The 20,531-nt window shown below is 43.3% G+C and overlaps 1 protein-coding gene across 4 annotated transcripts in view; it reads left to right on the forward strand.

The window, feature by feature from the left end:
- Nucleotides 1–19,072, forward strand: part of LOC144755898 (uncharacterized) — a 108,411-nt gene extending 89,339 nt beyond the window's left edge. For all 4 annotated transcript variants that reach the window (XM_078645282.1, XM_078645283.1, XM_078645285.1 and 1 more), the window contains one exon: nucleotides 17,826–19,072. In XM_078645282.1, coding sequence (XP_078501408.1) covers nucleotides 17,826–19,004 — 1,179 coding nt within the window. In that variant the 3' untranslated portion in view covers nucleotides 19,005–19,072. The remainder of the gene's footprint in view (nucleotides 1–17,825) is intronic.
- The last annotated feature ends 1,459 nt before the right edge of the window (nucleotides 19,073–20,531 follow it).

The following is a 20,531-nucleotide window of genomic DNA, read 5'->3' on the forward strand; positions in this document are numbered from 1 at the left end:
AGAAAACACAATAGTTTCTGGGTCTGATTTAATGTTGAGGAGTTGGGGTATCCCTTTCTTAGGACGATTCCCCTCATCCACCCATAGGTGGCATGCTTCATCATAGGGGATCTCCTTGCACTACGAACCTAGTCGTAGTGCGAGCTACAATCCCCTAACTGAGAGGAAGGCGCTCAGGGACGTGGTGGTAGAGATGATGAGGTATACTAAACCTCTAGATGAGCAAGGTGTGGGGAGGGGGTGCGTGAAAAGGTGAAAGAGATTAAAACAAACTCTATGATACGCTGGACGATTTTAATGTTGCATTCATTCATAGGCCAGGATTAAAAGATACAACTAAGACAGAGGGAGATTCAATCTGTCAAAGCATTAGAAAGGTGGACATGTTTCAGTCTGACGCTCCATGTAGGGATACAGCGGCTTTCATCAGGACCAAAAAAGAAATGTGCATAAAATGAAGTGCCAGTGACTACTTGGATTGCCTTGAAACTGTGGAAAAATGTGTAAACAAAACTAGTAGGTGGAGTGAAATGTCACAGAAACTTGGATTATATACTGATCAGCAAACTCCCTAGAAATAGAAACAAAATAAGTGCTTTTAACAAGAGTTAACAAAACACACAACCCCTAATATGCATGACTCTAATTAAAGTGCATGCAATGATCTAGTTTGATACAAGAGTAGTATGAAGCATCTACCCAAAATGTCGGGTGAGCACATAGATACCTAGAACCTCAGTATAACAAACTCAAGGCGGCATCCAATACCTATGAAAACACATAGAAGTGGTGCTAGGATATGACTATAAAGTATAGTCAATAAATCACACACAGAGTATACAGTTGACTTAGCAATTAATAAACAAAGACAAAGATCATTGTTAAACAGTGTTAATAAAACCTTGTTAGACTAACGAAATCAAAAGCAGAAAAGTTGGGTTGTGTCCCTTTGTTTAGTGAACACAAGCACAGAACCTGTTTGAAATTAGACCATAGTGACTCAAGCAACACAAAGGGGGACGCTTCGAGGAAGTGGGCTTGCAATACCAAGTGAGAGCAATAAATGTAAGCGGCGTCACCTAAGTCCACAAATCAGGTAGCCCTACATGTGTATCCAGTTGAAAACCGCATTAACAACTTACTGGATCGAGACCAAGAACTTCTCTTCCTCAGAAGTAAGATGATAAATTTAGAAGATAGAAATCGTCGGGACAATGTACACTTCTTTGGATTTCCAGAAGGATTGGAAGGACCGGATGCCAAATCCTTTCTTATAACAGCCCTCCCAAAAATACAGGACTCACTTTTGATCCGAAGTTGTAGATGCAAAGAGTACATTGTATTGGTCCACGCAGAAGTGGAAAAATCTTGCATCCACGTACATATATTGTCTGCTTTCTAAGACATGAACAGGCTCGTCAATTAATGAATGCAGCTCAAATGCATGGTCCATACCAATTTGAGGGTCATCAGATTCGAATGGCAGCAGAGTTCACAAAAGAAACAAATGATCACCGTAAAGCCTTTCTTTCTATAAGGCCCTGCTCACGTCAGTTAGACATCAAATACGGCCTCTTTGAACCAGCGCGCCTACTGATCACTTAAGACGGCATTTCCAAAGACTTCTTTAATCCAGAAAATCTTCGTCTTTTTTTTAAGACACTCTTCTTCCTTAAAGTATGGAATGCAACATGCCTATCCCTGAACTTCAATCTCCACTTTCTTCCCTGAAATCCAAGAAAACTTCTGATGAATCTCATCACTACCCAAATCGGTCTCAAAGTAGAGGAAGAGATCCAGATCAACATATACGCTCTTTTGGAGATCGAGCTCAAGCCCTACAAGCAGTAACTGCTCTTACACAGGAAAGAGACAAAGATAAATCGTGTTCCCCCTTAAAATCTCTTCCATCATCTGAAGATGTTTCCTGAACTATGACCTATCATTTATCTTCATTGCTACTGTAAAGCAGTTGGAAGTTGAAGTTGAAGTTGAAGTTGAAGGGTTTTGTAGAGCGCTCTACTACCAGGCGGTTTCTTGGCACTGCAGAAGGGAACTGAAACTGAGGAAGGGAGGGGGAGGATTAAGAAGTATAGGCAGAAGAGAAAAGATGGGTTTTCAGAGCAGCCCGAAAGTCCAAGTAGGAGGGAATAGACCTAATTGTCAGAGGGAGTGAGTTCCAAAAGAGGGGGGCAAGAGTAGAAAACCTGGATCCACCTGATTTCTTCTTACGAAATCGGGGGACAAGGAGAAGGAACTGAGTGGAAGAGCGAAGATTTCTAGCAGGAACATATGCAATGATCTTAGATCTAAGGAATGCCGGAGCGGTGCCAGCTAGAGACATAAAGGTCAAACATTCTAGCTTGAAGAGCGAGCGCTCCTTGATGGGGAGCCAATGGAGAGTCTTGAGCAGAAAGGTAGTGTGACTAGATTTAGGGAGCCTGAAAATGAGGCAAGCCGCTTGGTTTTGGATGAGCTGCAGGCGGCGGCGCTCGTAGGCTGGGATGCACACATAAAGGGCATTGCCATAGTCTAGGCGGGATAGAATCATTGCCAAGACACCAAGTTTAAGAGCTTCAGCCGAGAAGTAACGCGAGACTTTACGGATGGTTCTGAGGGACAGAAAGCAAGAGGAGACTGTCGAGCTTATCTGGGGGTGTAAAGAGAGGTCCTGGCTGACTTTGATGCCCAGGGTTCTAACAGAGGCAGAGGGAGACGGGGGGGAACCAAGGATGGGGGGCCAAAAAGCAGAGGACCAGGGATTAGAGGGACCACCGATGAGAACCAGCTCTGTCTTGTCGGGATTCAATTTTAGTTGATTAAGGTTCATCCAGTTGTAAATGAAAGTAAGAGTGGAGTGGACCCTGGAGACTGAGTCAGGGGAGGAGGAGAGATTGAAAATGAGCTGGAGGTCATCAGCGTAATTGAACGCCGTGACCTCCATGTCCTGTAAAGCAACAATAAGGGGGTGTATGTAAAGGTTAAACAGAAGGGTAGACAGGGAGGAACCTTGGGGTACCCCGCAGGAGACGGAGCGGGTAGGTGCAAGAAAACCTTCTAGTCGAACAGCCTGAGTTCGGTCTGCTAAGAAAGAGGTGAGCCAAGTCAGAGCCGACCCCCGAAGGCCGGCGCCTCTGACACGGTCGAGAAGGATGGAGTGGTCGACCGTGTCAAAGGCTGCAGATAGATCGAGCAGGACTAAGGCCTGGGGGGAATTAGTGTTGGCGCTACGTCTAAGCTCATCAACCACTGAGAGGACAACAGCTTCCATGGAATGTACAGACCGGAAGCCGGCCTGGTGGTCAGCCAGGAGGTGATGAGCCTCAACGTAGGTGGAGAGTGAAGAAGTGATACGGCTCTCAAAAGTGGGAGGAGCGAAATAGGTCTAAAGTTGGAGGGGGCAGTGGGATAGGCACCGGGTTTTTTTATAATAGGGATAACCGTAGCTGATTTGAAGGCATTGGGTACAATTCCTGAGGTGATGGAAGTGTTAAGCAGGCTAATAGGGGGGGCTGGACGGTGAGAGAAAATCTCCCTCAGAATATGTGCCGGGCAAACGTTCAGCGGGGGAGCCGGTTTTAACTTTGCCCAAGAGGGTACAGAAGGCTTCTTCTGAAATCAGAGGAAATTGGTCGAGAGAGGAGGGGGTGGGGGTAGTGGAGGGCAAATGAACAGAGGAAGTGTCAAAGGGATATTCTGCTTTATGGTGGTGATCTTCTCAGTAAAGTAGACGTTAAGGGTGTTACAGAGGGATTGGGAAGGAATAGGTTTAGGCGCGACTCTGTTGGAGGCAGCAAGCTCATGCACGATCGTAAAGATCTCCTTAGGTTTGTTTGCTGCCTGATTAATTTTCTGGGAAAAGTGTTCTAGTTTGGCTGTGAGTATGGCTTTTTTATAGGCCCGAAGAAGAGTCAGGTAAAAGATCTTAAGGTCCGGGCAGTATCTGCAACGCCAATGGCGCTCAGCCTGCCGAAGTGCTAATTTCTGGTTCTTTAGGGCATTAGAAAACCATCTATTAGCATCGTGAAGGCGACGCGTTCTGACTCGTCTAAGAGGCGCAACTTGATTACAGGCCTCTGAGAGCAAGTTATCGAGAGTTGCTACCTGCCTATTGGGGGGCAAATCTGTCAAGATGGGAGCAGAGGAGACAAGAGAATGACCTAAAGCGGCCAGATCTACCCTATTCCAGTTACGGGCATATATGTTTTTGGGGAGAGAGGGGGTGTTGATCTCCCTCAGGGGAACGGAAAAGGTAATCAGGGAGTGATCGGACCAGGCACAGGGAGATATAGTAGGCATGGAGATTGACAAATTGGCAGACCAGACTTGATCAAGGATGTGCCCATGGATATGGGTGGGGGACGATATATGAGGGATAAAGTTAAGGCAGTGAAGGGTATCGGAGAAATCTTTGGACATGATGTCTTCGCGTGGGTCACCCGGCCAAAAATTATAGTCACCCAATAGGAGGACAGCGGAGTTGTTAACCACGAGAGTGGCCAGTAGGTCCTGTATAGCTGGAATAAAGTGGGGCATGGGTTGAGGGGGACAATAGAGGAGCACAATGGTGAGAGGATCGTGAGATTCGTAGAGCGTGCCACCAAAACGCCAGCAGAAATAATTGGGTGGTGAGAAAGGGGTTGGAATTGGAGATTGGAACGTAGTATCAAAGCTACTCCGCCGCTGGTCTTCCCCTCAGGGCGGTCGGCGCGGAGGATGTAGTAAGAATCAGGGAGGGAAGTAAGGATATCGGGTAGGGAAGCGGCCATGTACCAGGTTTCCGTAAGGCACAGGATCTCAGGTTTAGTAGTATCAAGGAGGTCGAAAAGCTCTAATTGGTGCTTGACCGCGGACCGGGTGTTGAGAAGAGAGACTGAAGCCGTGGGGGGGAGGCTAACAGGAAACTTAGAGCGGGAGTGAGGGGAAGCAGGGCGTGACAGCTCCTTGCGTGGGCTACGGTACCGGCGTGCGAAATTAGTACGATCAGGCCGGGCGATTTCAAGGGAGTTAATCCGGGACAGAGTAGAGGGGCTGATGGGCCAGTCGTCGTGGCATGCCAGGAGTTGGTTAGGTAGGGAAGTGAGGGGACAAGCAGAGTGAAGGGGCCCGGGGCCCGGCGCAAACGGGCTTGCCTTCGGCGCGCCCACTGCGTGCGTCCGGGAAAGACACATCGTTTAAGAGAAGAGAAAAAACGGCGTGGCCTAGCGGCAGTGGGCGTGCCCTGGGCTGAGGGCTTCCCTGAGAATGGCAGCAATCCTTCTGCGACCCGCAGCAGCGCCTAGATCGGCTGCGCTGGGAGAAGTGATCAGGGGGAGAGAGTCCAAGTGCAGAGAGTAAGGTTTCAGCAAGTTAAAATCAGAACAGAAATACAATTTTAAAACAAATGTCGCTCCCGGCTTCCGCCTCAGGAGTCAGTTGCCATCTAAGACGCGCGATGAGGGAGGCTTTATATAGTGGAAAGGGGCGTGGCCTAGCAGCAGTGGGCATGGCCTGGGCTGAGGGCTGGAAGTCATTTATTTCACTATTTACTGAAACTGCGATCTGATGAAGCAGTTAGAGGTCACTTACTTCCCTATCTACTGAAATTTTGATCTGATGAGTATCTGAATATTTATTCATCCCGTTATACATTGTTTATAGGTTTACATTCATTATATTCTATAATATATTGTATGAGACTATATATTTTATTATGCTATATTATGTTTCTTCTCCTAAAACCCTCTCCCCTTTTCTCTCTACTAATATATACATATGATAAAATTAAATTATGTTATAGCATTATAATATGAATGTTATGAATTTTAGAGATACTATGAATTGATATATAGTATTAAACTCTAAAATAACAAACTTTTCTCTTCTCTCTCTCTTTACTCTATAAAATTCCATTGACGTATGTATCCTAGACATTTAGGGCTAATATTCTTCTATTCTTACATTTCTTTTCTTCTCCTTTTCTCGCTTATCATATAATATGAATTTTATGATATGTTAATTAAGAAATATTATAAGATGTTTAATGCTAATGTTCTCTTCTCTTTTCTTCTTTTTTCTTACTCATCAATTCTCCATTACACTACCTATCTATTATATCATCTTGATGTATTGATATTTATTTAATCATTTGTGAAGAACATTTAATTGTACGAATACACAAATATTACATTATTATTTAATTTTATTGTCACATTACTTAAACTTTGCTATGTTAAATATTCAATTTCATTATTATACTATGTAAGTTTTCATACATCTTATTTTGTACATCTCTCTCTGTTTTTCCCTTTTCTTTTATCCCTCTCTCCTCTCTTTCATCATTTATACTACGCTATTTTATATTCGGTCTCTCAAATTTTCTCTTCCCTTCTTTATCCCATTACATATGCACATAATAGAATTAATTGTTTTAAATAATTTTATAATGTTATAATTTTAATGTTATGAATTTTTATGTATGATATGAATTAAGAACTAGCATATATAAGCTAAAGTGTTCATATATTAATCCTCGTGATTACTGTATAAAACTCCATAGACGTCTATAGCCGAGACGTCTAACCATAATTCTCTTTTCTCCCTGTTTTTCTCTTCTTTTTCTTCTATTGATCAATTCTTTACTATATGACTTTGATGTTTTAATATATATCTTATTGTGGTAATATTTCATTATTTTATTATATCTCTATTGTATTATAATACCTAATTTAATTGTCCTATAATTTAAAAATGCTCATATCCAGTATTCATTACCATTATCATACCATTTAAGATTTAGCATTTACTATTTTATATATTCATCTTTTAATTTTGCTTCTTCTTTTATTCCTATCTCCTCTCTTTCATTGTATTCTAACATCTTTTATGTCCCTCCCTATTTATATAATGCTTTGTATATCTCAACATTCTAATACTTATCTCATGAATCTAATTGTGATAGCGTTTAAATTATATCACTATATAACTGTTGTATTAGTTAGCTGTCATTATCTCAAAATGATTGTTTCCAATATTTATCACCATTATACTATACAAGATGTCAATTCTATTATTTTATATACTATTTATTATTATTATTTACGATGACTCTATTATATTCTTTTCACCCACTTTGTTGCTGGATGGGGCTCCCACGGCACATATAGCCCAAATGTTTGGATCCACAGGAAACAGTTTTTCCCCCTTAAATAATGTATTACTTTTACCTAACATACTCTTTTTCTATGTTTCCATCTTTCTTGTGCTCTTTCTTTTCTTTTTTCCCTCTAGTAATGCCTTCTTAGTTTTAGTTTATCAATTTCTTTTTATAACTTATCCTAACAATTATTTGATACCTCTTCTTCTTCCTTGTCCAGAACTTTCTATTTCATCTTTATTCCTCTCCCATTCTCTTGTCTTTCTCAGAAGTTAATATCCTTACATGTTAAAGCACACATGGCATTTAGTGTCCCTTCTACTTCTCATCCATTACGTATCATTTCATGGAATCTACATGGCCTTACACATTTCATTAAAAGGAAAAAAGTATTATTATACCTGCAATCTAAAAAGATGGATATTGCTCTTTTACAAGAAACTCATGTAAATGCTTTAGAATCTTCTAAACTACGACGAGACTGGGTAGGAAAAGTTATACATTGTGGTCTAACGACACAGCCTCTTTCTAATGATGCCCAGCCACAGAAATGTGGAGTGGCCATTCTACTTCATAAACCCTTACCTGTTACGATTATCAAAACTGGATTGACCCGGAGGGTCGATACATTTTTGCAAAGCTAAAAATAGGTGACAAGATCCTTTGTGTAGGCTCCGTGTACACTCCAACAGGAGCCAAATGTTCTTTTTTTCTTGGCTTAAATCAGCTACTGATAGAAATAGGCGCATCCAAATATGTAATTGGTGGTGACTGGAATTTAGCCTGTGATTCTGTATTAGACCGAACAGTCCCCCTTGACAAATGTAATGAAGGGGATAGAGCTATGTTAGATGACAAAAAGTCAGATCATAGATTAATAGATCACTGCCGCTTTTGCCATCCATCCGATCAGGAGTTTACCTTCCTCTCTTCTACCCATGGCACTCAATCCAGAATAGATTATTTTCTTATCTCACACTCGATAACTGCAACCACAACTGATTCCCAAATCCTGGAAGCTGTAATATCGGACCATGCGCTGTTCTTCTTGATTTAGAATTAGGTTTAACCTCTCCCAGCCGTAAACCATGGCGTATGAATATTCAAAGAAGTGACCCACCTAAAGGTAAAACCCTATTACACTCCCACCTCTCTGATTATTTAAACATTTACAAGTTTTCAGTTTCTTCTAATAGTACTGCCTGGGCAGAACAATTCGTAGTCAATTAATGAAGGATGCAGCAGAAGACAATAAATCGGTGTCACTTCGTCGTATTGAGTTGGAGACTCAAATTATTTCACTAACGTGTCAATATTTATCCCACCCTACGATACCCAACCGTTGTAAACTAGAACCAGCTGAAATGAAGCTTAGTAACTTATATACTTCTAAAGGGGAATATGCTCTCCAACGCCTTAAGGGTAGACACTATGAGCAAGGTGAGAAAGCTGGTTGATTGCTTGCAGCTCAGCTGAAACATCGTGAAGCAGCTATGGCCATTCCTGCAATCCATTGAGAAACGGTTAGATTCTTACATAGCAGCAAGAAATTGTGGACACCTTTGCATCCTTTTATAAACATCTTTATACTTCCGACACGTTAAAAACAAAGTATCAATTAGCCGCCTATCTTGCTGACATCAACCTTCCGTCCCTTACAGATGAGGGTAGAACCTTCCTAGATGAAGATATTGGCAAAGAAGAAATAACTGTAACTATTACCAAACTAACTTATCATAAGTCCCCTGGGGAAGATGGTTTCCCTGCAGAATTTTATAAATCAACTGGATCAGAAACAGTTGACACCTTGTTTTCTTATCAGGAAGCTGTCCAAGTAGATAGATTCACTTGGTCCTATTGCTAATAAAGTGTTAATTGCAGTCCTTCCAAAACCTGACAAATATCCGATCCGCTAGTTTGTAGTAGTTATCGACCCATCACATTAATAAATTGAAACGCATAGCATTGACGTAGCATTTATTACTGAAGCCTGGGGAGACGCGACAGCTGATCCTGACTTAGCGATGGCTGTTCCTTCCAGGTTTACACTATATAGGCAAGACTGAGTGGGCAAAAGTGGAGGAGGACTGGCTATCTTGTTTTCCAGTACTTGGAAAGGGGTCTTTACCACCCAACACAATGGTCCCTTCTTGGAATCCTTACTTTTAAACTAATGGTAGACAATCACCACTCCTTCAATGGCTTGTTATGCTACCAGCCACCAGGCCCTTGGGCCAATTCTCTGGAAGATATTGGTACTTCCCTGGATGTTATATCCCAGTCACCTGATTTCACGCTTCTGGGTGACTTTAATGACCACTTGGAGGATCCGCTGGATAGCGATGCTGTACGTCTTATTGACATTGCTAATAGCATGGGCCTCACTCAGCTGGTGACTGGCACTACACACTCGGGGGGTCATTTATTTGATGGAATGTTCTCTAGTAACAACCATCTACAATGCCTCCCACCAATGCCAATAGTTTGGTCAGACCATAAAGCTATTATGTTCTCATTCCCTGTACATAACCCCCAGACAGGAATTCGATAAACAGGCAGCCAAAATGGTCCAATCTGCATTAGCCCAAAACCCTCCGCCATCCTTAGAAGACCCAAATGAAGCCGTGGCTGCATTTGAGGACTGGCTGCGAAAATCAATAGACCAATCTCTGCCAGCCAAATGCATCTTTTGCCATAGGCTTCGACCTACCGAACCTTGGTAGACTGAGCAACTTAGAACACAACGGCAAAAATGTTGCCGTCTAGAAAGGAGGTGGAGACTATCACTCGACCCAGAAAATAAAGCAAATTATAAATCAGCCATACGTGAGTATAAAAAACTCATTTTTAAAGAAAAAAACGAATTATTTCACTACAGCTATACTGACAGCTAATAATTAATCTAAGGTACTTTTCTCGACAGTAAAACGAGTAGCCAAAGGCGCTGAGGTTGCGGAATCACCTAAAACCTAGCTTTTTGCGACAGGTGTCTACGTTTTTCCAGGATAAAAGTTAAGGCTGTCTACGATAGTATCGCCAAAACCACAGATCAAGAAATAGCTGTCGCTCCAGAGGTTTCAGTTAACCCTTGGATTGCTGGCACCACTCCCAGGACCGACGCTGAATTCAGGGATTCCCCTGAATTATCTACTTTTCCGACGCAGACAATGGAAGCAACAATTAACTTGCTAAGATCCATTAATTCAGGCTCTGCACTGGACTTGTGTCCTCCAAAACCTTTTCATCTCTTATCTGATAGATTTGCGTCTCACTTGATGCCTATTTTTAATCAAATGATTTCCTCTGGCATATTCCCCACCGGTTGGATGCTGGCCTCTGTGCTCCCCCTTTTAAAGAAAGCAAATCTGAATGATACTAATCCTAATAATTACCGTCTCCAGACTTCCGCAACCAGCGAAAATGTCTGAGAAAGCCATGAATAATGTCCTATCAGAATACATTGAAAGAAATGATCTTTTAGATGACACCCAGTTCGGGTTTCGAAAACAGCACAGCACCGAACTGGCACTGATCACATTATCGGAAATGATTAGGCAAACTGTCAACGCGGGGGGCAGTGCAGCACTTGTGCTGCTTGACCTCTCGGCCGCGTTTGACACTGGGAACCATCAGAAGCTCCAGGAAGTTCTAAGGGGAATCGGTGTCAAAGGGATTGCACTTACCCTACTTGAATCCTTCCTGGCAGGCAGGGAACAATTTGTGGCTTTAGATAACCTCAGATCACCCAATTTTACACTACCATGTGGGGTGCCACAGTGCTCTTCCCTGAACCCGACTCTTTTTAATATTTATGTTGCACCATTGGCAAAATTGATCAGGTCCTTAGGTTTTTCGGCTGTTTCCTACGCAGACGATACGCAAATTATCATCTCTGTCAGGATGTCCCTCTGACACTATGATACAGTTCCATACCTGCCTCCGTCAGGTCGGGGAATGGATGACTGCTAATTATTTAAAACTTAACTCCAGCAAGATGGAGGTCCTACTCTTTGGTGCACACACTAACTTCTGGTCGCCTGATATATGGCCCCTGGAATTTGGGCCACTACCGACACCAGTGACCAAGGTTAAGAACATGGGAGTCACTTTTAACTCCAAACTTTCATTTGAAAACCATGCCAACCAGGTCACGTCCCTCTCCTTCTATACATTAAAACTCCTACGAAAAATCCTCCCTTTCATCTTGGTTGAGCTTCGTAAATAAGTGGTCACAGCACTTGTCCTCTCAACGGCCGATTACTGTATCAGGCTCTTTATCAACCTCCGGAAAAAGTGCCTAACGAACTTGCAGGTTGTGCAGAATGCAGGTGCATGGCTCTTGCTGAATATCGCAAGACACAAATCTGTGTCAAAGACACTCAAGGGTTTTCATTGGCTGCCAATAAACAAACGTATTGAGTTTAAGGCTCTATGTATTGTCTTTAAGACCACACAGGAAATAGGGCCAGGATTTTTAAAACGGAATTTGACACCCTACATCCCAGCACGCAATCTTCGCTCATCCTCTGCACATGATCTTATTGTTCCCAGGGTGAGAAAATGTTCCTGGGGGGGAAGAAGCTTTGTATTGGGTGCAGCTAAATTGTGGAACTCTCTACCTGTAAAATTGAAACAGGAGACACATGTTAGCTTTCAGAAAAGCGTTAAAAACGTGGTTATTTATTCATTAAAGTGCCTGAGAACCCGTAGCCATATATGGTCTCAATGAGCAAGCGCCTTGACACCCTCGGGTGATTGTTTCACGCTCTATAAATCGCCTTTTCATTTCATAAATACTGATGTTATGATCTTTGCAAGTATTTTAGCAGCACACCTTCGCAAAGTGATCCCTTCTCTTATACACCGTTCGCAAGTGGGTTTTGTTCCAGGTCGCTCATCTAGAAATCACCTTAAAATCCTGGCCCATACCTTATAGACGGAATATGTGTTGACAGAGGATGCTGGTGCTCCCTCATTAGATACAGAAAAAGCATTCGATCTAATTGACTGCAGATAGCGGTTTGCAACCATGAAACGCTTTGGCCCAGTTGATTCATTTATTTCCTCTGGTTAACTGCGGTGGTTTTCTCTCAGACCCTTTCCCAATTCGCGGAGGCACTCGTCAAGGTTGTCCCCTTTCTCCCCTTTTATTTCTATTAGCAATAGAACCTCTTGCCTCTTTAATTCGACACTCACAACAAATACAGGGCATACCTATGCCAGACGGTGAGTCTAAATTATATCTTTATGCCGACGATATTCTTCTTGCGCTTAAAGATCTTCTATGTTCCTTACCAGCCTTACTTGAAATTATTGACAGTTTTGCAATTCATTCTGGTTACAAATTGAACTGGGATAAAAGTGAGGCTCTTCCACTTTCTCCTGGTACCACAAAAGCTTCAATAGATGGCTATTCTTTCTGTTGGAAATCATCACAATTGAAACATCTTGGATCTCTGATTAATAGAGGACTATCCAATATGGTCTCAGACAATCTCACTCCCCTTATAACACAAATGGAAACTGATTTTGTTAAATGGTCTCTTTTAGGCTTCTCTATGTGGGGAAGGGTAAAGGCTGTTAGGAAGGCCACCTTACCTCGTTTTACTTACATACTGGGAATGCTTCCGATATCTACATTACGTCAAGTGGGTACTCGTATTCGGTCTTTTGTTTGGGGTACTATCCATCCTCGCTTAGCTGCTACTAAACTAATGGCTCATCGCCCTTATGGCGGTTTGGGTTTACCATCTCTGGAACATAACATTATTCCTTAGCCTTACACTTTTCACAATTAGTTTATTTACTCTCAAACTCCACAGACCCTCTACAGTAGGTTCAAATAGAACATTCTCTGCTTAATCGAAACGATGGCCTTAACTTTCTTTATGGTATTAGACATCCACGTTCTTCCACTCCACATCCGGTGATGCAAGCACATACTGCTTGCATTATAAAGCTCCACTTTGGAACAATGAAAGTATCCAAATACATAGTAAAGCACTCCAATGGCCTACTTGGACATCATGTGGCATTCATACACTTGATCAGGTCTTATCAAATGGGGAGCTAACATCCTTTGACTTGCTACATGAAGAATTTGATTTCCCATTACATCAAATACCACAATACTTACAGCTACAGCACTGTCAAAGATGATGTTTAGGTTCTCCCCCCTGGATATTAAACCCTTCACCAATGTTGGATTATCTCTGTGTATGGGGAGGATACAAAGGAGTGATGTCAGGCTTGTATGGTGTTTTAACTCTTCATTAATTTTTACAACCACTTGCTGAAGCTCTTCAAATGAAATGGCAGGAATGTATACATATTACTATAGAAGATAATGTATGGGGGATATATTGGAAGATCTTGACAAAGACACTCGAGAAGCTTGCTTGAAATTCTGTCTTTTTAAAATCTTGCATGACTAGTGTTGGACCCCTTTGAAATGACAGAGAGCAGGATTATTGTTGCATTCTAAATGTTGGAGATGCTCTGAAGTTAATTGTGATCGTCCCAATTTACTTCATGATTGTCCTTCCATACTGGATTATTGGACTTTCATAGGGACCACACTACAGAAAACTAATCTATCCCTTTGTCTTCCCCTAACCCTCTCTATAACCTTATTGCATGATTTTAGAACTCTTACTTCTACTACACGCAACGTCGCCTTTTACACACTGCACTCTAAAATATGTATCTTAAGACATATATAAATACATATATAAACATATAGGTACATCTGTATATCTATATAATACATGCATACATATACATATATGCATACATATGCATGTTATGTACATGAAAGTTTGAAAAACACTAATAAAAGCAAAGCTAAAAAACACCTAAATACAAACAGAATTGCTTTAACTTAAACGAGGGCGAGACCTATTGCATTTTCAATGCTTGTTAAACATGATTTGAGAAACATTCCTGCCCCGCCCTGATGACAATGCTGTTAATGAGCTAAGAGGTAAGTCAGGGGTCATGTGTATCCTGTATGTGGCTAGATTTGTATTATATATAGAGTAAAAGTTAAGTCTACTAAATCAAACACGAGTTTTTAGGTTTCGCCTATTATCATTCGCTTGCGAATGTAATAGGCGAAAATTCAAGGGCTCAATCGACTAGTGAAACCACTGCGGTTTCTTCACAGTGCATGTGAGTCACGTGACCACAAACGCGGGTCACGTGACCACACAAGCACGCGTATCTCCCTAATCTGCCTGCCTCCCCTCGCTCGCATTCACGCCCCCCCACCAGGCTCTCCCGCCCCCATCCGGCTTCCCTCCTAATCCACCTGCCTCCCCTCGCTCGCATTCATGCCCCCCCACCAGGCTCTCCCGCCCCCATCCGGCTTCCCTCCTAATCCGCCTGCCACCCTCGCTCGCATTCCCGCCCCAGGCTCTCCCGCCCCCATCCGGCTTCCCTCCAACTGGTTTAGCTTTACATAATTTCCGTCAGTGAAGTCCTCTAGAAAGCACTTGGTTATGTTTGTGCACACCATGAAACAAGACGCTGTTTATCTCACGAGCGCCACCCGGCCCTCTCCACACAGCGCCCACCCTGGCATTGCCATTTGTCTCAGCCTGCGCGTATCGACAGGTTTCTTGATGCGCTTCACGCCCCTTAGCGGACACTGTCACGTGAACACCCGCTTTCGCATAACAATCCGAAGTAATTAGGCGCTGGTAATGAACACAAGGGCACCCCCACCCTCTCAGCGCGTTATGTTAGGACATTTTCCTGTCATTGCTCCACTGGCATCTGGCGTTATCTGCGAGTTTGCAACAAACCTGTTTTCTGTATGTTTGTTTCTTTTGACCTCTGCCTTTTAGCTTCGGACCTGTTTGTGTGCTGAACAATTATGCGTCCGGAGTGGACAGTTTCATATACTGACGGCGTGGTTGGTTCACTTTTGTAGTTGATATCTTCCTTCTTTGTTATGGTTCATCGAGCGCCTGTTTACACCCTCTGCATGTGTGACCTCTGCAGTGCACCGCCAGTCGAGCTAAAGGCGTTTATGAAAGTTTTTCGGGGTTCCACAGATTACGGGTTGTTTAAAAAAATATTTAATCGTCAAGGCTAGTGAGAGCTATATAAATGTAATCTAAAACGAAATGGAAGCGGGTTGTGCCGCCGGGGTTGAAATTGTAAACAATTGTGCGCAGACCGAAGGGGTTGTTTGTTAATACCAGGAAAAAACCCACAGCTCTAGAGAAGATGCACTACTCTATGTGACAGTAAAGAAACTTCTTGAAGGTTATGTGCTCAATAGAAACTGCATTCTACCCGCTTTCCATCTTGCTCAGCTCCGTCCAGTGCCTAACTGGTTGCTAAATCGTGTCATACTCTCTTCAGAGTAGACAGGTAACGTTTTACGCTGACGTCATTGACAGAAGCACACTAGTAACAGTAAAGAATCGGCAACAGTGGAATAAAATAAACTCAAATGCATTACATTTGGCATAAGAATATCTAAGCATAATGAACCACACACACAAGGAGTTAGCTGTCTTTTATCTATTATGATTTCTGCATCACTAGTAGAACCATCAGATTTGTTGAGATCTGGGGATGCATTGTCAACAACCACGTCATTGTTTTGTCAGTGCAGTTTGTAAGTCCAACAATCCCCTAACACGAATTGTCCTCAAATTGCACCACAAGACGTGTTTAGACACCGTGTTTAGCTGGTGGTGCGAGTAGAGTACATGGTATCTAATTCTGCAGCATGTCACATGGCGCGAGGCACGCTGCAGGTTGGAGTCAAAATAACATACGCACATCGAACTAGAGCTTATGATCACTACCTCTACAATATGGGTGCCGTGTTTAACGTACAACCCATCGACATATTTCATATTCCACTATAGACAATAAAACATCATCTGTTAGTGCTATGAAGTGGTTCCTGTCGCAAGGCAGTGCTTAACAAAACAGTTACAACAAGCACTGGCGTTGCCAATAGGTTTCGCATTTGGAAAGTTGGAGCTATTGGTTTTGTAAATGACATTTTCTAATTATATATCGTTATTGGCATTGTCAATAACAATATATAAATATAAAATGTCATTTATAAAACCAATAGCTCCAACTTTCCAAATGCGAAACCTATTGGCAACGCCAGTGCTTGTTTGTTCAGCAGACATGCTGAACTCACATATCTGAAGGTAATGAAGAAAATGGTGACTCAATAAATTAAAATATTTGCCCACGATCACATCATTTGAAACCAGTTTCAATTAGGTCGAGTAGATTACTTAAGTCACAAGACCTGCATGTCTAGTAATATTTTTATGATTTTTCAAGGCCTGAATTGATTAGGGGTGGGCGTAAAATCCGTTCCGCTCGCGGATTTTCAGTAAATCCGCAAACTCTCGCGGATTTACCGAAAATCCGCAAATCCGCGCACTGCGGATTTTTTGCTTGTGTTCGCACTGCTCGCAGTCCGCGGCGCGGGCAGCAACAATCTCGCACTCGCGAAATTACAAAAATTACAATTGGGGAGGGGTGAAGGAAGTGGCCCAGTCTCCAACTTCCTGTTCCTGTCCAGCAAGCTCCTCCCATTGGGGTGGGGTAAAGGAAGTGCCCCAGTCTCCAACTTCCTGTTCCTGTCCAGCAAGCTCCTCCCATTGCTTAGTCCATTTCCTGGCCACTTTGAATTCGATCTTGACTGGGAAGGATTACTTTTTGTGGATGCTGCTGGATATTTGGATTTGAGGCCTTTTGGATTACTTTTGGATTCGAAATTTGATTTCACAAGTTGATAAGTTGATGTTGTTTGTTTGTGGTGATTTTTGTGTGTGTTTTTCGACTTTTTGGGGTGGGGTTGGGGCTGGCTATGTTGGTGGGGGGCCATTTTGAGGCATGGTCCTGCAGGTCCTGGCCATGTGGATGGGGTCAAGCGGCCATTTTGAAGTCAGGCAGTGTGCTTTGTGCCCGACTTTTTGGGGTGGTGTTGGGGGCTTGCTATGTGGGTGGGGGCCATTTTATTGCCTGGTCCCGTGTGGGTGGGGGTCTAGGGGCCATTTTTAAGCCAGTTTGTGTGCTTTGTGCCATAGGCCTGCACCCAGTGTGCTCTGATTTAATCCATTATGCCCAGGGGGCCCAGAATCGGTCTGTTCGCGGATTTTGCAGGTTTTTCGCCACGTTCGCGTCGTGAAGCAACAATCTCGCACTCGCGAAATTGCAAAAATTGCAATTCTGCACCAGAAACCCACCAGCAGGCAGCATAAACCTTCTGAAACTTGATGGATGGCATTGGATTGTGGTGATTTGTGTTGTGTTTTTTGACTTTTTGGAGTAGGGGTTGGGGGCTGGCTATGTTGGTGGGGGCCATTTTGAGGCATGGTCCTGGCCATGTGGATGGGGGTCAAGCGGCCATTTTGAAGGCAGGCAGTGAGCTTTGTGTCATAGGCCTGCACCCATTTTGCTTTGCTTTCACCCATTGTGCCCAGGGGGAGTCAGTGGTACATGAAACTACAACCCTCTCTGTGTGCTCTCTTGGATCAATGTTAAATTCCTGTTTCCCAAAAATTTAGCAATTCTTATTTTTGATATTTCCATATTGTGGTGTGCACGTGTGTATTCATAAATGCCTACTTGCAAACTATTAATTGAAGCGCTACATATGCAACATATATTTAACTGATGTTCCTCTGTCTTCGTTTGCTTTTAGGTGCACAAAGTCAATAACTCCGCATCATCGTTGAGCATCAGTGCCAGGAAGAAGTCCTGCTGCGGCCTGCTGTTCCGACATCTGAAGAAGATGGCTCCAAAAAGAGGTGCCCGTAGCTCCTCTTGCAAGAAAGATGTCTCTACTAAGGAGAAGAAGAAGCAAGTGGCACCACTTACGAAGGAGACTGGTGGCTCGACCACTAAATTTTTGTGGAAAAAACAAAAGTCCACCATGAGTGCTGCACAGGTAGCCTGTTTAGTGGTTCAATCACCAACGACCAGTGATGTTGGCTCATCGCAAGAAAGTAGCATCACACAATCAACACAGGTTGTAACTCATCTCACAAGTACTATTCAACAACCAAAGCCGCAACAACAACTGCATGGGCTAGTAGTACAAGCACAAGTACATGCGCAAGGAGCTGTCCGAGAAGGAGCTCTCCGAGAAGGAGCTGTCCGAGAAGGAGCTGTCCGAGAAGGAGCTGGCCGAGAAGGAGCTGGCCGAGAAGGAGAAGGCAGAGAAGGAGAAGGCCGAGAAGGAGAGGTCCATGGAGAGTTGCAAGTAGAGGTCAGTGAAGAGGCCCATGTAGCGGTGCAAGTGCCCACAATGGTTGTTCTTCCAGAAGTAGGGGCACAGGAGGAAATTGACTTTGGAGCCGGGGTATCATGTCAGGAAGACGAAGCCACTCCTCCTGATGATTCATTTTCTCCCAGCTCCCCAGCAAGGAAAAGATCAATGAGGGTGTGTAGAAGTTCTTCTTCAAGCCCCGCTCCATCAGATGATCTGGATGTAGATTGGCAACCATCTCCGACGTCTGAGAGGGAGGCACACCATGAGCTGAGAAAGGTATCAAATGTTAAAAGGAAGGGCCCCGGAAAGCTCATACTTATGGATCCGAACGTCGGACTTGATGAAGTGGTGCATTCTGATGTTGTTGAACAGGATGACAGCAATGACCTAGTCATCACACACGTCATTCCAGCCACACCGGCCATGCAGCAGACAGACATTTATACCCTATCCCGACGTCATGCTGAGCGTGACCCTGGCGACGTGGCACTGGTAGCACCACCAACTTGCCACACATTTCCCCCTTACTTGTTGTTTACCAAAAGAAATGTTTTAATACATAAAATGTTTTTACTATTATGTCAACTCTCTAAATGTAGAATTTTTTAATTAGAACCTTTTTCTCAAGTCTTGAAATGTGATTCTTTGTTTAATTCCCAATAAAATACTGAATTTTACTTTACTGTTGTAGCTTAATTTCCTTGTTTAATATTGACATTGATCTATGTTCTCTATGATTGCCTAGATTGTTACTTCTCAAACAGCACCACCAACGCAGTCAAGTAGTACAACAAGTTCAACAAAACCTACAGCTCCCATATTTTCTCCCCAGAGGGGAACTCCATCCAGCTCGACTCCCTCAAGTAGGGTTGCTGCAATAATTGCACAACCCAGTAGATGTCTGCAAGGCTCATCCACCACTGCTTCATCTGGCATTGGCAGTATCACCTCGTGCGGCAAAACCAGAAGTTTCCAGTCCCCAGTTTGGAACTTTTTTAGTGTCCATGCAAAGTATGATAACATAGCCATTTGTTCCATTTGTAAGACTAGACTTAGCCGTGGTAAGCCTGGTACCAACTATGGTACCGGAGCCCAGATAGGTCATCTTCAAAGAAGGCACAGTATGGAATGGTTTGCGCACCTAGCAAACATCGAGGGAAAGCAATCCCAAAGGGCAAGTGGCCAAAATATACCCGTACTAGATGTTTCATCTGAAGATGACGGGGAGGTAGAAGAAGCGTCAGACATTTGTCCGGTTGCACCCAGTACCCCTGGCAGCACCACACCCTCCGCAACACATAGGAGGCACACTGAGAGTCTGGGAGACACACCAATGCGGAAAATGTCAACACTGAGCAGAACTGGGTCGAAGAAGGCATCAGCATCATCCAGTAAATTTGTCCAGCGCACCATTACAGCCATGTTCTCCTCAGATGCGCCATTTCAACGCAACCACCCAATTGTGCGCCTGTATAACACTAAGCTGGCTAAAATGCTAGCGGTGGACCTTCTCCCTTTTTCGTTTGTCGAAGGTGTGGGTTTCCTTGAACTCGTGGCAACACTGGCCCCTAAATGGAAGGTTCCTAGCCGGTTCTATTTTGCCAGGGTTGCTGTTCCAGCACTACATAAAGAGGTGCTTGAGTTGATTGGGGCAGCTTTGCAGAAGAGTGCTGTTCACACTATACACCTGACAACAGACATGTGGACCAGTTGCCAAGCCCTTGATTACATGTGCATCACTGCACACTGGGTCTCTTTTTCAGGGGTTGCAAAACAGATAAATGCAGGTGGTGACTTGGTCGAGATTTTTAAGGGTGCTCGTAAACATGCAACATTAGCCATGTTTGGCATGGAGAAAACTCATACTGCAGACAACATTTTGGATGACTTTAACAAAAAGGTCTCGCAATGGCTGCCCCCAAGAAAATGCAAGGTTGGTTATGTTTCTACTGATAATGGCAGCAATGTAGTTAAGGCCATGGAGGACGGTGACTATTTCAGAGTGGCGTGTTTGGCGCACTGTATAAACCTGGTCGTGCAAAAGTTCTTGAAAAAAGAAATTGCAGTCGACAAAATACTGACCATCTGCAGAAGAATATGCACACATTTCAACCATTCTTTTAAGGCCCGGAAGGA

The sequence above is a fragment of the Lissotriton helveticus genome, chromosome 5_1, assembly GCF_964261635.1.
Source record: "Lissotriton helveticus chromosome 5_1, aLisHel1.1, whole genome shotgun sequence".
In the NCBI taxonomy this organism is placed as follows: Eukaryota; Metazoa; Chordata; class Amphibia; order Caudata; family Salamandridae; genus Lissotriton; species Lissotriton helveticus.